Source organism: Carassius auratus, chromosome 41, assembly GCF_003368295.1.
Source record: "Carassius auratus strain Wakin chromosome 41, ASM336829v1, whole genome shotgun sequence".
Lineage (NCBI taxonomy): Eukaryota > Metazoa > Chordata > Actinopteri > Cypriniformes > Cyprinidae > Carassius > Carassius auratus.
Genome location: NC_039283.1, coordinates 24,738,692 through 24,755,541, shown reverse-complemented (window position 1 = coordinate 24,755,541; position 16,850 = coordinate 24,738,692). Strand labels below are relative to the sequence as shown.

At 32.2% G+C, this 16,850-nt stretch overlaps 1 protein-coding gene across 2 annotated transcripts; it reads right to left on the bottom strand.

Annotated features, from left to right (window-relative positions):
• Positions 1 to 10,495: 10,495 nt before the first annotated feature.
• LOC113059377 (hepcidin-1) lies at positions 10,496 to 12,404 on the bottom strand. 2 transcript variants are annotated; one of them, XM_026227843.1, is made up of 3 exons: positions 12,201 to 12,404; positions 11,930 to 12,001; positions 10,496 to 10,933 (listed from the first exon to the last, which is right to left on the bottom strand). In XM_026227843.1, the coding sequence occupies exons 1-3, from the start codon at positions 12,285 to 12,287 to the stop codon at positions 10,835 to 10,837; spliced, it is 258 nt and encodes an 85-aa protein (XP_026083628.1). In that variant the 5' UTR covers positions 12,288 to 12,404; the 3' UTR covers positions 10,496 to 10,834. The 2 variants fall into 2 exon arrangements, with proteins under 2 accessions (XP_026083628.1, XP_026083629.1); XM_026227844.1 differs by having other exon boundaries at positions 11,930 to 11,998; positions 12,201 to 12,402.
• Between the last annotated feature and the right edge of the window lie 4,446 nt (positions 12,405 to 16,850).

Below are 16,850 nucleotides of genomic sequence, written 5' to 3'. Positions count from 1 at the left end.
TTTTTTTTTATATTTTCCATTAAACAGTGTTTATATATTTTAGATAGATAGATAGATAGCACAAGACAGAATGATAGATAGATAGATAGATAGATAGCACAAGACAGAATGATACATAGATAGATAGATAGATAGATAGATAGATAGATAGATAGATAGATAGATAGATAGATAGAACAAAACAGAATGATAGATAGATAGATAGAATAGATAGATAGATAGATAGCACAAGACAGAATGATAGATAGATAGATAGATAGATAGATAGATAGATAGGATAGATAAAAGATAGATAGATAACACAAGACAGAATGATAGATAGATAGATAGATAGATAGATAGATAGATAGATAGATAGATTAGCACAAGACAGAATGATAGATAGATAGATAGATAGATAGATAGATAGATAGATAGATAGATAAGATAGATAGATAGATAGGATAACACAAGACAGAATGATAGATAGATAGATAGATAGAATAGATAGATAGATAGATAGATAGATAGATAGCACAAGACAGAATGATAGATAGATAGATAGATAGATAGATAGCACAAGACAGAATGATAGATAGATAGATAGATAGATAGATAGATAGATAGATAGATAGATAGCACAAGACAGAATGATAGATAGATAGATAGATAGATAGATAGATAGATAGATAGATAGATAGATAGATAGCACAAGACAGAATGATAGATAGATAGATAGATAGATAGATAACACAAGACAGAATGATAGATAGATAGATAGATAGATAGATAGATAGATAGATAGATAGATAGATAGATAGATAGATAGATAGATAGATAGATAACACAAGACAGAATGATAGATAGATAGATAGATAGATAGATAGATAGATAGATAGATAGATAGATAGATAGATAGCACAAGACAGAATGATAGATAGATAGATAGATAGATAGATAGCACAAGACAGAATGATAGATAGATAGATAGATAGATAAGATAGATAGATAGATAGATAGATAGATAGATAGATAGATAGATAGATAGATAGATAGATAGATAACACAAGACAGAATGATAGATAGATAGATGGAACAAGACAGAATGATAGATAGATAGATAGCACAAGACAGAATGATAGATAGATAGATAGATAGATAGATAGATAGATAGATAGATAAACACAAGACAGAATGATAGATAGATAGATAGATAGATAGATAGATAGATAGATAGATAGATAGATAGATAGATAGATAGATGGAACAAGACAGAATGATAGATAGATAGATAGATAGATAGATAGATATACAGATAGATAGATAGATAACACAAGACAGAATGACAGAGAGATAGATAGAAAGCACAAGACAGAATGATAGATAGATAGATTAAATTTAAAATTATTACTTAATAAGATATGTAAATGTTCACTACTTTTCAAAAGTACAATAAAAAAAAAAACAATTATAATAGTTGCATTCCTTATGGGTTAAATTGATCAAAAGTGAAAGTAAATACTTTTGTTCATCAAATAAACACAGTATTACATTCTAAAAAATATCCAAATAGAAAACAGTTCTTTTAAATTGTAATAATATTGGTAGCACTTTATTTTACAGTCCTGTTCCTCATGTACATACTATGTACTTATTATAGTAATTACAAAAACTATGTGATAACTAGGTACTAACCTTGAACCTATACTCCATGTACTTACATTGTATTACCAGAACTTTCTTAGATAAATACACTGTAAGTACACTATAAGTACATGTAAGTACACATACTGTAAAATAAAGTGCACCCATAATATTTCACAATGGTACTGTTTTTACTATATTTTTATCATATAAATGTAGCCTTGGTGTGCAGAAGAGACTTCAAAAAACATTAATAGAGATTCCTTATTAAAGTCCAATAAATCTAAATGAAACTTTATGCAGAAGTTTGAAATTAAACTCTAAGAAAATATTTTTAAATCACAGAAAAGTTAACAAGTCTTGTTCTAATCGTCATGACAAAAGCTCTGAAGCCGATACTAAACTTCATTGCAGTGATCCATTCACGTTAAGTGTAAAAACATTGCAGATCTACCGAAACCATTAACAGAACGGTCCATCATGCAAATCATTCCAGCGTTTCTTTACATAAAACCAGTTCTAGATTCCCATTCCTAGCCTGTTCACCTCGTGCATTTACACATTATCCGGCGCGCTCACATTACTAGACTTCATTGGTTTTATTTACTGCATTCCCTCCATCCTTTTTATTCATTCGCCTGTTAAGCACTCGACATGCTGTTATCAATTTCTGGATAAGATCCATTTCTTTCTTCATCCTCCTTCCTGCTGGAGCCCTCATCTGTGGGCTATTGAATGTCTCGTTCTGCGTGTTCCACTAATTTCCTCATCTTTTTTATTCCCCGGTACTTGTCTCTTCCTCCATCTTCGTTGTACACCTCTCTCAGGGGAAAAAATAATATAAAATGATAAGACGTCGCACTTTGAGGCTGTTTGGTCCAATGTGGTAATCAGTTGCAGTGTGAGAGGAAAGTGCTACCGAGCTATTTGAATCACTCTGCTTTAATCTAAGAGACGTCTGGGCCGCACAGAGCATGCCGTTAAAAGTGCTCTAAAAGCCATAGAGAGAGAGAGAAACTGAAAGAGAGAGAGAGACATATTTCTTTGTAAACGAAGCACCTCATAAAACCTTTCCTGAGCCTGAATGACGACAGAATACAAAACACTCCCAGGAAATCTTGCCTTTATGGCGACTACAGTATTGTGACCTGCATTGTGTTGAAGAAGAGAGTCGTGTACGTGTGTGACTGACATTACAGAGGATCACAGAGCGGAAGAGCAGCACATACACACTGAACAGGCTCTTGAACACAACTGGAGGCTTCTGGACAATTGCTGGCTTTAGATAATACAGTACACTACAGTTTTCTGTCTGAGAACTCATTGTGTGTCAAATGAATGTCAGAAGAGATATAAACATCAGACAAAATGATTATAACATGGTAGCTGTATCAATATAATTTAATATAATATGCACAAGTAATTGTTTTTTGCTACTTTTTGTCCTTTTTGTTTGTTCTACACACAGCAAATGGTTTGGAACTTGAGGGTGAGTAAATAATGACACATTTTTCATTTTTTCTAAAGTATTCCTTTAAGTAATGTCTCAAGTTTAGCAAATTCTTCCAAAGGCCAAAAATGTTGACTACTCTAGTGGTCTTGAAGATTGCAACGTGGTCTGGACGCATGTGTGTCTGATCCAGATTGCGGTCCATCTTCATTTGGCACTGTATACGCTGGACTGAGCACAGACGGCAGCAGCTCTTTGAGGGGAAACTCTTTCCAAGGGACCGGAGAGACCCTGCATCTGTGACAGCGTCCACATGTCTGCATGCATGGCACGTGTGTGAATGCAGATGGTGGAAGACGTGGAGATGGCAGCTGCAGTCGATGAGCAGTGCTGGGATGATGAAGTGGGCAGGGCAGGTAGAAGGGGTTGTGTGCTCACCTATAAAAAACCGCAGTCCTCGCGGGAGCTGAGTCAGCGCACGGTAAAGTGTTCAGCAGAGCTGCATGTGTTATTCCACCAAAGTCCCATTTGTTTAGGTGTCTCTGCACCCCTGCATGGAAATAACTCAAAGAAGCTCCAGTGGGGTGTGGATTTACAAAAAAAGACCTTAGAACTGACGAATTTAGCTCATCTGAGGCCCATTGTGAGGCATGCAAACATGGACTGAGAATGCTTAAAACATTCAATTCAGTTCCTGAATTTGATTTGAGGTTTGCACGATGCAGAATGTATGGATATAATAGTGAAATGGATTGCAATTCATCAAACTGCCTGAAATGCTGTTTTTAAACATGTATTTACATATATAAATACATGCACGTTTATATTTATTTTTGCAATTCATGCAATCTTTTTAATATAATATGCATGATTTATTTCAAAAGAGACTTCTTTAAATTTAAATATAATTTTTTTTTTTAGATTTAAACAAATGTTGTACCAGTGCCCTTTTTGATGAAATGGATTTACTCTCAAGTTTATGATATTAAATTATAAAATGTGTATTATATGTATTAAAATACTGTCATAGGTTAATAATAAATAAATACAAATCTGTTATTCCAGTATATAACATTGTTTATAACATTTTATAACTGTATATAACTTAAAAACCCATTTTATGGATGATTGTGGTAGAATAAAGCTCTAATTTACAGATTTTTTTTTTTTAATGTAAAGAGTAAAGCAAATTCTACTCATGCTTTGTGTTAGACAAATTAAATTCCATTGTTGCGTGACTTGAATTTCATTGTAATGCAATGTAATAAATCCCTCTTCCTGCCATTCCAATTCAAATTCAACATCCTATTACCAAAATGTAATTAACTCTTAAACTGTGAATTTCACCCAAACCTGCTGCAAAAGTGCACATCTTGGCATTAACGCAAATCCTGGAATGGTCATCCATCGGCATGCTAGGTCATCATGTTTGTCACAGTGAAGGAGCGATCAGAAGACGGCTCTGATCACCTTGCACAAGTTCCTCAGAGGCGCTGAGTTTGAGCGCAGCAGAAAATAGTTTAATGTGCTGCTGCTTTGTAGATTCATACAGATGCTCTATAAACCTCCAAGTAATCAGATGAGGATTGTGTAAGCTGGCACGGGGAGCAATTTACAAATGATGACGCTGGATGGAACGGATACAAAAGCGCAGACAAAGACTGTAATTAGGACAGCTCCCCTGGTGATATAGAGGTGCATGTGTTACTCCTTTGTTTTATTTCGCACTGCATGTGACAAAATCACATTTACTGTGCTTACATGCACATATTTTGGTTTATTCGCAATCAATTAACAGCAGCTAAATTTAAAGTTTATATGAACCCTAAAGCAAGAAGGTTTGACTGGTTAGTACACCCCTGCTGGTAAATGCTGGAACTGCACTCTTCTGCAGTCAAAGTGGCGGCTAGTCAATTTATGGACATTGGGTATTTAATAACTAAATAATTTTAAGAAATTGACTTATTCTCAGATTATATAATTTATTTCTATTTGTAATTGAAAATTATTTAAAATGATGTATAAGTTTAAAAGATTCATAATTATTTTATGTGCTTGCCTCACATATAAATAAATGAAATAATCAGTTAAATTCATGAGAATGACTTTCATTTCAGATTATGATTTTAAAATAATTATTTTAAACCTTATATATATATATATATATATATATATATATATATATATATATATATGTGTGTGTGTGTGTGTGTGTGTGTGTGTGTGTGTGTGTGTGCGTAAATATATTTGTAAACTAATGTGTGCCAACCTCTCACTTTAAACTATTTCATTATTTATTTACTTATGAAAGGCAATTACTCACATATTATGGTATTAATCATTATTTTATATAAAAATGTAAATAATTTAATTATATTCATAATTTAATATGTGCACGTTTCTTACTTTAAATAAATTATTTATTTAAATTAAACTACTGAAATGGACTAACTCTCAGATTATAATATAATATATATTATATTATATATATTACATACAAATGTAAAAAAATATTTGTAATCTAATATGTGCCAGCCTCCCACTTTGAATAAACAAATAAATAAATACTTTACATCTATACATTCATTTCCTTTATGTTTCAAATGCTCGGTGTGATGGCAATGGTAGCATTACTGAGGATTGTTATTCTGTTATAAAAATAAAGATCCAGATTGTTCACATAAACAACAAGCCACTGATGAATGGCCTTGATTTCAACACTTTTTAATGAACTCACTATTGGGGGATAAAGCTATAAAGCCTGGTCAGGACACAAACCCAAAAGTTAACCTTTCAACACTTTTAAAACTGATGGGGGAAAAGTAATTAAAAGTTTAATGCTATTAAATCATTTAAAACTATAGATTGCTTCCTTAGTCTTCCCAGGGACAGAAAAGTAGCAGTAATTGAAGAATCAAGCAGCTACTGCTTCACTTCTGTTTACGTATTCAATAGAACTCGTCCTAAACTTGCAAATGCAATCTCTCCTGTCCCACCGGAGCACGTCTACAAACATCTAGTCTTGTTTTTCTTATCTTCTGCACATTCTGAACAGCTACTATAATGCATCTTGATGAAAATGAAAATAATCTTTTTTTTTTGTTGTTGTTGCTTTCTTGTACTGGAATGAAAGAGACTGTGCACCGATAGACAGATGGACAAGAGAGAGAGAGAGAGAGGAGGAATATATGAACCTTGTTTTTTTTTTTTTTTTTTTGCTTTCCTTTGAGTTATTTGTGCAGGAGCTGTGCTACAAACATTTGCTTACTGAAGTGATGTAGTCAGCAAGAGCAAAGCAGGGTTGTGACTCACTAATATAAGAGCATTCTGCCCCTCTGTTACTTCACAATCACCTGCACTGCATCCCAGTGTGAGCATATGGTACGTCTTAAAGAAATAGTTCAACCAAAGCAAGAAAATCACTTACACACACAAATGTCTTTCTGAATTTGGAGGATCTTCTTTCTTCTGTGCAACCCAAAGACATCAGAATGTCCCAGTTGTTCTTTTCCATGTAATAAAACCTGTCAGTGATCAGTTAAAAAGCATGCTTTAACAATCCATTTTCAGTTCATCCCTAGGTTGAGCTTTGATTTGTGTAACGTTTTATTGTGTTTTTGTCCCCTTTGTAGTGTATCAAAACTCAGTGTGCTCTATTCCTGCTCCATGATTAAAAAGAAGAAGTGTTACAGGTTTGTAGTAGTCAGGAAATGATGACAGAACTTCTTTTTTGAGTGAATTACTGAAGTGTGAGTGAAGTAAACGACACACAACGTAAAGAGATAAAATTGTTGCATAATTCCAAATAAATACTTTATGATCCTCAAATAAATCTAAAATGATTAACAAAAAATAAACAGTGACAAATAAACAGAATGAGATCCACAAATACATTTAGAGTTTCCCAAACATTAATAAAAAACTATTTGCAAAATTAATTTGCAAAAAAAATAAAAAAGCATTATATATAAATATATTTTAATGTCACAAACATAACTCTGCCTGGTATTAATTTGTGAATCACGATTTTTAGTACTGAAACACATGCAGCTGTTAAATTATGCCTGCCTTTATATATTAATCTCTGCACTGTTATGTGCTTCTGTATTTGGCCAGTGTTAAAATCTCCGAGCATATGCAGATGCATTAGGAGCAGATGGTGAAAAGGAGGGACTTGATAGTGTATCCTGTACGAAGAGCAATCCAAAGAGAGCAGACAGAACCCAAATCACACAGCCGATATCACGCGTTTGTTCTGGAACGAGCCCGAATCCATGAGCTGCTGTGTGAAGTTCCAGTTGTTGGAGCCAAGATAAGACTTTACATACCAATGAAACTAGTGGAGTGTCGCTGCTCTTAAAGGGACAGTTCACCCGAAAATGAACATTGTGTCATCATTTGCTGCCCTCATGTCGTTACAAACCTCAGGGGCATTTCTTCTGAGGAGGCAAGGGAGGGAGTGTCTCCTTAAAATATTGGATGAAAAGAAAATTGTAAAGCAATGACACCAGCAGGTAAAGTTACAGTGGGAGTCCTGGAGAGTTTAGCGCCAACTGGGCTCAACAACAGTTTAAGAAAGAGCTTGATCAGCGGTTTCAGGTGTTTTTGATTCAGAGCTAAACTCTGCGGGACACACCGGGACTGAGTTTGGTGACCTCTGACCTAAAGCATGCAGTGGGTTTAATTGAGAATGAATGGGGGAAATTCACCTGAGAGGAGGCAATGCCTCCACCGCGATATGATTGGATGTGACTGCTCATGATCTACTGTGATTGGTTCATTAGATAAATCCCGCCTCTTGTGTTCTTGTGCTTTCCGTTTTTAGGAATGATTAGATTACTGATGATCTTATAAGATTGCAAATAACATATTGTTTACATTGTTAATGCCTTCAGTTATTGTTCTGGAATGAATGTAAAATGCTTAAAACACAAACTTGATGAGATTCATACTTGGCTTAAAATAGGATAAATAGAAAATTGATTACATTTACTGTAATGTAAAAACAAAACAAAACAAAAATAAATAAATAATAATAATAAAAAAAAAAATATATATATATATATATATATATATATATATATATATATATATTTTTTTTTTTTTTTTTTTCTTAATGTAAGCAATGTTTATTTAACAAATATTTTGTGTCTGGGACATGAATTTACGTTAATTACATAATTACATAATAAGAGTTCATAGTGACCACAATTGAATTCTTTAAAGAAATAATAGGACATGAAAGACCATAGTCGCCACAAGGTCCTCAACAATGGGACTCAGAGGAGGAATAAGAGTGACTGCCAAAATCCCTGTGTACTAATTAAAACGAACGACTCCAGGTGCTGCCTGCAGTCGACATAACGAAGAGCCAGGCGGCATGTTTGTGCTGGTGGTTTGCCTTGATTAAAGCCTTCATCCATTCTGCTCAGGAATCTCAAGCATATTGAATAACGCTGCTGACACAAGTTCAGTATGAATTATAGAATGTATGATGAAAAAGCTGTTGAGATTTGAGAGGCCACTTTAGAAACACAACAGCAGCTTTGTGTGTCTGCATCCACAATCTGTCTTATAAAATCTATGTTTTAAGGTCCTCGTGATGCAAAGGCTGGCTAAAAATTTGGGTAGCATCACATGTTTATTTCACAAAAAAACTGCAACAAGCTCAAACAAAAAGAGAGAAGCAATAAATGTCATTAAAAGTCAAAGATACTTATGAAAAGTGTAATTAAAAGTTGACAATGTCAAAAGCTGTGTGTGTCTGGTTAGTGTTTAATTAAAATAAAAAAAAATATTAATAGTATTAACATATTTCATTTAAAAGTTAAACAATTGTTTGCTTTAATTAAATCTTTAATTTATTGTTGTCATTAATAATCGTAATACTTTTTATAGATCTCCTGCACCCCCTAGGCCCTCGTCCTGAAAGCGCACATGTCAGTGATTATGAATAGATTAAATGAAACGGGACAAATTTAATCTTGACAAACTATGTATCATTATAAAGATCTAAGCCTCAAGCATCAACGACAGATCGATGTTTTTCAATGGAAAGCTTACAAAGACTGTATTTGCTACATTTGTGTAAGCAGTACACATAAAAACATGAACGTTAGAAACGCTGTACATACCAGATCCGTCGTAATAACGAGTCATAAACACATCCACAGCTGTAAATCCAGGTTCAGTTAGGAAGGTAAGGGTCCATTGAACGACATCTCATGAAGCATGTTTAGTCCAACGAAGCAATAACCTTGTAATATGGATAATAATTCCGTTGTTTACATTTCATTTCTTCAGGGACCGTACAGAACTGTTTGTGTCCGTAATGGAAAAACTCACGCTAAGAAACTGCATCTTGGTAGTAAAAACACGGCATGGTTTTGCAGCGTACAGTGTCACAAACAGAATGAGGCGATCCACCGGAAGGCGGAAGATAGTATATTTGAATTTGGCGCTCCCTCCTGGGAGCACGTGACGCGCTCTGACGCACCTGTCAGCTGATGGAGGCGGAACTTACAGCGATCGCTTTTGTCTTTGTTTATTTTTAATTTTCGACAGTTTTTATATATGTGAGAGTGTTTTTATGTTGAATGTGAAAGTATCTGCATGATTACTATCTGTTTGAGTGCAAATCAGCCCAAATCAGCTCGCTATTACTGATCGCGGCTATCAAAGTGAACGCGTCTTTATGAATAGAGAGAGAGGATTATTTACTTTGGCACATTTGTGTTATTACCATCTGTATAAGTGGCCAGCACATCAGCACTTATTTGCATTGTTATTCATTGTAAATACTGTATTTCTAACAATCTCAGGATTTTCTGTAATTGGCAAACAAAGTTAGATCTTTTTTATTTTTCTTATTATTCTTATTTTTTTAGTCAAATTATTCTTATTGTATTTTTCTAGTGATAAAATAAATCACTTATATGATGTCTAAGTTTATGTATAGTGTTTTATAATTGAAAAAAAAAAAAAGCTATACAGTGGTATGTTTACTGACTAAATAGTTCCAATAGTATTGGGAAATATATTTTCTTATATTTGGGGGGTGGGGGGTGTAGACATAGTCTCATAAAAATATTTGCAGGAGTCTCTTTTTCATGATATTTTATTCAGATTTGAAATAGAAACTCATGAGACATGTGGCTTTCAACCCATTACTTTTCTAGATTTCTCCAGGACTCATTTCATGTATTTTTATATCAAATAAAAAAATATTTAAGTGTGGTAAAAAAAAAAAAAAGTTCAAGGCACTTCAGTGACCTATAACTTTTAATATTTTTGAGCATTATCAAATCTGGTTGATAAAAAGTAAAGCCCAAAGTGTCTTCTTTCCAAAGACACCAAAATTATGTTTGCACACACACACACACACACACACACACAAAGAAATAATATTAATCACAACAGATCAAACGTTAAATCATTTTATTACAAATGTCCAAAAGCTTTTCATTTACTAAACAATCATTGTACATATAGGCATACAAATATATACATGTATAAAATATACAAAATCATGAAAGCTTTAACAAAAGTAGGTAAGTCCTCATATTGTTAAATTTCAGTAGTTGCAACTTTTAACAAAGCAGTATGCGAGGAGACAGCCTGCATTTATACCCGTTTCAAACAACATGGTGTGACAAGGAAAATCATTTCAGCAGGATTTTGGAAGACAAAAGTCCAAATAAGTTAATGTTTCAAAGAAACTCTTTTCCTGAGCACATGGGACTGTGTAAAACGCCCGCAGGATCAGAATTTGCAGCAGTACCCACAGCCTTTGTTGCGGCAGCAGTTGCAGCAGTATCTGCACAGGGACAGATGGCTTTGACGCTTCACCCTGAAGAATGCCTTTTGGGGAACAAGAGATTACATTTGATTTAGGCCCTCCTAAAAACATTACATTTAAATTTAAACAACAACAAAAAATATGAATTAAATCCACTGATTATTAATATTATTAATTAATATGAATTTCTATCGATTTTTAGAATGAACCACATGCAGAATATATAAAGTGTTTGATTAAATAAAATACAAAAATAAAACAATTATTAAAAATAATGAATGATCAAAATAATAAATAATTGTATTAAATCTAAATAATATAAAAAAGTATTTAATTACATATAAATTAACATTATTTTTTATAATAATTATATATATATTAATTTTGTGTCAACATGTAATTAAAACATTTCATATATATATATATATATATATATATATATATACATATATATATATATATATATATATATATATATGTATATATACATGTATATATATATATATATATATATACATGTATATATATATATATATATATATATATATGTATATATATATATATATATATATATATATATATATATATATATATATATATATATATATACATATACATATACATATATACATTCATTTGCTATGGTTTAGAAATTGGTAAAAAAAAATTAAAAGAACATATTAATCTTTATAATGTCAGATAACATTTAATAAAGACATGGTCAGGACAAAGTGTCTGAAATTTGTATTAATTTTACTGGTAGTAAACAGTATGATGAATTGTTGGGTATATTATGCCACAGTTTACTTTATTTTGCTATCCTCACTTACATAAATGAACTATAGTGACCTGCACCCACTAGTAAAAAAATTTAAACAAATTTATCTGGTGTCTGAATATATATATATATATATATATATATATATATATATATATATATATATATATATATATATATATATATATATATATATATACTTTACGTGGGTCAGTGTGTGTGTAATAATAAATAACATTTAAAAAATAAATAATCTAAAACAACAAATCTGGATACACACCAGGGGATTGGTTTGTTCCTGTGAAGTTTCTGTCAGATGCTCGTTCTGCACATGATGCTCATCTTCAGTCTGCTGATGAAATACAGAAGGCAGTACTTTAAAATAGGTGGTATGTTTTACATTAAATCACTAGTGACATTATATACTGCTAAACAGCTCACGTCAAAATATATTACAGTTTCATGCAAATGTAATGCAATGACTAAGTAATATTAGTGGTGGTTCTGTGTGTAAAGTAACAGACCCAGGTTGTTTCGGCGCAGACGCTCACCTGTGTGAAGGGAACGGCTGTGGTCTGGAGGATGCAGACGCATGCGATGATGACCAAAGCAGCGAGAGCCACACGTGAGAACTTCATTTTCACTTCTGTGACGCTGAAGGTAGTTGATGTAGAGGATGGTATCTGCTGAAGTGATTCCTCTGTTTCTCTTTAAGGTTTACTCTTCCTTCTGCTCATGACAGGCACTGCTCTGATATTTATACTGAGCTCAGAGGGCGTTTTTTTCTCCTTTGACCTGCGTGACTCTTCCCAACAGCTCTTACACAACTCTGGAAACTCTCAACAGCTTCACATGTGGAAATTACAGTAAACATCCAGCATGGAGATGAATGAACGAATGAATGAATGAGTGAATCAAGCAAGCAATCAATCAAGCAAGCAATCAATCAAAAAAAGAATCAGTTAAGCATTGCACTAATAATCAAAAGAAGCAAAAGAAAGAGCCCTGATACTGATAAAATATCAGTTTTAAATGAAATATTGTCTAAAGTCCTGTTTCTAATTATATTATATTTTCCTTCTACTCCTAAATCAGTATAATCCATTGTTTGTCCATTAAAGAGTAATATACACCAGACCTTTAAAAATAAACAAACAAAATGAACATCAATGCCATCAGTCTTCAGTTTTCTGTTTTCTTAGCATACATATTGATATTTTTGCTTTACCAGAAGAAATTGTATGCTTTATAATTATATGACACCAAAAAAAAAAAAAAAAAAAAAAAAAAAAAAATATATATATATATATATATATATATATGCCTCTCTTTAGTTACAAACAAAGAAGAAAAAAATTAAACAAAATAAAAGATCAAACTAAACAAATGAAAGATAAATTAGTAGATACAATGATTGGTAAAACATAACTTTAATATATTATATAATAAAATTAAATATTTGCTTAAAGGCGCATTGGTTTAAGGTACATCACAGAAAAATGAATAAAGAATAATAATAAAATAAATAATGTTATATACAAAATAACACATAATAATAAAAACAGAATAAAATAAAAAATAAAATACATCAAAAAAATAATTTGTTCAATAATGAAATGCATAGAAAAAAAGGCTACATACTTTATTGTGTTGTATTGTGTTTTAACAGTAACAAATTATATTTTCAGGGAGACTTTCATGCTTCCTGCTTATGTGGCACTATCTTTTGTAAAACTGATATTTATTATGAAAAACGTATAAAGTTATAAATTTGGACTGAATTGTAAACGTTTAATATTCTAATAACTGCAAGAGAGGGGAAAAAATTAATTTATTCTGTTAACTGAATTTAGTGAAGTAAACTTCTAGATATGACATAAATAGATAGAAACAGTAGTAGAAGAAGTCTATCATGTTAGAAAAACTAAAACTTGACCTTTTTTGTGGTTATAAGACAACAAAGAGGGAAACAGTACAGGAATTAACTGAAACACTATAATAACTGTGAATAAACTGAGTGTAATTGTACAGCATCATGTATGCTAATATATAAATTAACAACAGATTGCCTCGTTCTCACACGATTCATGAGGTTTGTAAGCATAAGATAACCTTCTGCCACAGCGTCTGCTAATGTCAATAAATATAAACCAGAACGGCCTCATGACAGACATCAATAATGAAATCAATTATTGTTCTGACGAATTTAAAGTGCAGATGAAATCGTCATAAAACAGAGACCAGACCATCTGCGTCTTGCAATTTATTATATTGCAAAAAACTAAATTTCCATTACATAAAGGACAAGTCTAGGCCACATTTTGTTGAATAATGATTTAAATACTGCTTGAATTAAGTAGTAATGCACTTTATGGGTGATACATTTTCCTATTGCTTTTTGTGTTTCTTCTTACTGTATTAATCACAGTAGCTAAATGCTGTTTATATAATCTATGATCATTGGAATCATAAAATGCATTGCAATGAGAATCCCTAATTTTTTATTTATTTTTCTATCAGAACTGTATGAATACTGTGCACAGCATGTTAATTTCCTGTAATACCTGGATAACATTTGTAGAAGTGTGTTGTATAAGAAAGAGACCACAAGAAAAAATGCCAGGATGTCAGTGGGAAACCTAAAAGAGAAAAAATAAATAAAAATCATATAATTTGTTACGGCATTCAAACAGTTATAAACTCTCTTCCTTGTAATGCTCATGTTAGAAAACATCACCCAAATTCTTAGTTTTTGTGTTGTTTTCAGTGACGTTTATGCTCTTTGCATATATGGCACACATTTAGTGTAAAGCTGATATTTATTGTGGAAAAATGCGTGCGCTACAAATAAATTTGAATTGAATAAAATATTTTAATATACTAATAAGGAGTAAATATTTTTTTCCGGCCTAATATTAATATATATATATATATATATTTATGTATCTTTAGTTTTAATCATTTATTTGTGAGTTTCAGTCATTTATATATATATATATATATATATATATATATATATATATATATATATATATATATATATATATATATATATATATATATATATATATACACACACACACACACACATTTATTCATTGTTATTTCAGGTTTAGGTTTTGTTTTTGTATAATAAGCTTTTAAGATAAAATCAGATTTCAGATAAAAACAATGTAAATTTGATTAATTTACATGAATCAAAGTGTCTTTTTCAAATCTCTGATTCATCATTAGTTTTCTATCATGTGTAGCACAAGCTGTGGTGACCGTGTTTGCTGTATTGAGCAGGAAAGCAGTGTTTCTCAAGAGCTGCAGGGACACATAAGTGCGTCTGTTGGAGAGCGACGCCAGCGCTATCAGCCGGGATCTTCTGGTCAAACAGACGCAGACGCTGCTGTCAACCTGACAGGCGCCACAGCCCGTCTCTCTCGCTCTGTCCCGGGACAATGACCCCTCTCCTCCTCTGTTACCTGCACGGATCCTGCCTCTGTTGGGAATTCATCCTCTCACACTTTCCCAAACAGAGAAACCACCACCAAAACATGACGATCGATATGCAGTCTTCACAAAAAGCCTAATGAAAGCAGGTGAAAACCACCCATTAACAGCTCTGTTTCTACTGCAGAAGCTGATAGAGAGCTGTTTGATGGTCATAGATGACTTTCGCAGGTCTAGCTGGTGTTTTGCTGGTTTTAAGCAGCTGCACTGTGACCAAATCCCATCTAAAAGCATCAAAACGTTGCAACTTTATGCTGTTTTCTTTAGCAAATATAAGCAGCTGCCTTCATAGGCAACATCACAACAGAAATTAGCTCGAAAGTGAGATTTTTGGATTTATTTATTTTTGATATTATATTATTTTTTATTTAGTATGTTATTCCTGTTTAAAACCAATAAACATTCAGTTTAAAAACATAAACATTCAGTTTTTTCTGTTTTCTAAAGATTTTGCAATTCTATATAGTTTGTTTTTACTTTACATATTGTAACAATGGATTTGCATGCATTTTTTCTTTAAATTAAAAGATGATCAACCAAGAAAACAACTATTTGAAATGCAAAAGGTTTGAAAAAAAAAATAGGTTTTGATGTTAGCATATTGTTTAGCAAGTAATGAGACTCTAATAATCATAAGAACTGGGTATATATATTATAAGTAGCTTGGTGCAATGCATTCTGGGATTTTCTCTGTAATTAAGAGCTGTGATGCTACCTTAGGATTTAGCATGAAAAAAATGTTTTTAAAAAATCTTAGAAGGCTATGAATATGCTGCTTACCTTTTAAATAAAGTCTTTATGCATCTTGTCTGATGTAAAGGAAAAATTATCCTAAGCTAGAAAACTACAAAATACTGTGCTGAGTTTGATGGGTGTAGCTTAAAATTTAATTCAATAAAATACCATAAAATAAAATAAAATAAAAACCTAAAGAAAAAAATAATGTCATAAGTAAAGAAAATGTATTTCATATATACACACACACACAAATGTATTTTTATATTTATATATACATATAAATATACACAGTACACACATATAGTAAACACAAACTTTTATTTTAGAGGCGATTAGTTGCAATTAATATGTGTGTGTGTGTGTGTGTGTGTGTGTAACCGTAATAATAATAATACATTTGAAGACAGAACAATAAATAATAAAAGTCATAATTCATCAACAGAAAATGCTTGAAATGCTGCCTAGACAGGTTGCTTGTTGTTGTGTGCTTAACCCAGTCTTGTTCATTTTACAGCCAGATTCACCACACAACAGTTGTTGCCGTTGGCTTTTTCCGTTTGCTTGCTTTTTCAATTTATTTCTTAATATATGACCAAAAAAAAAAAAAAAGGCGGCGAGCATATGAAGTCATGCAGACCGACTCCTCGCCATTTCTGTTTACAGACAACAAACTTCTTTCGATTTTACTGGTACATGAGGTATTGTGGTGAAGCTACTTGACCTTCAACACCTGATCGACTCAGTCAAGTTGTTTCCGGCCCTGTTGGAGAATAACAGATGGTGAAAGTACTGCAGAACAGTATGTATCATTAAATAAAGCATCTTCAGCTAATGGGAGAATGGACAACAGAGTCCAGCATACATTTGAATAGCCAACAAACCTGATGTTCAGCCTCACAGATATAGCAATGAGCCAAAGGATGAAATAATATTTAATGCATAATCCATTGACACTTCACTAAACC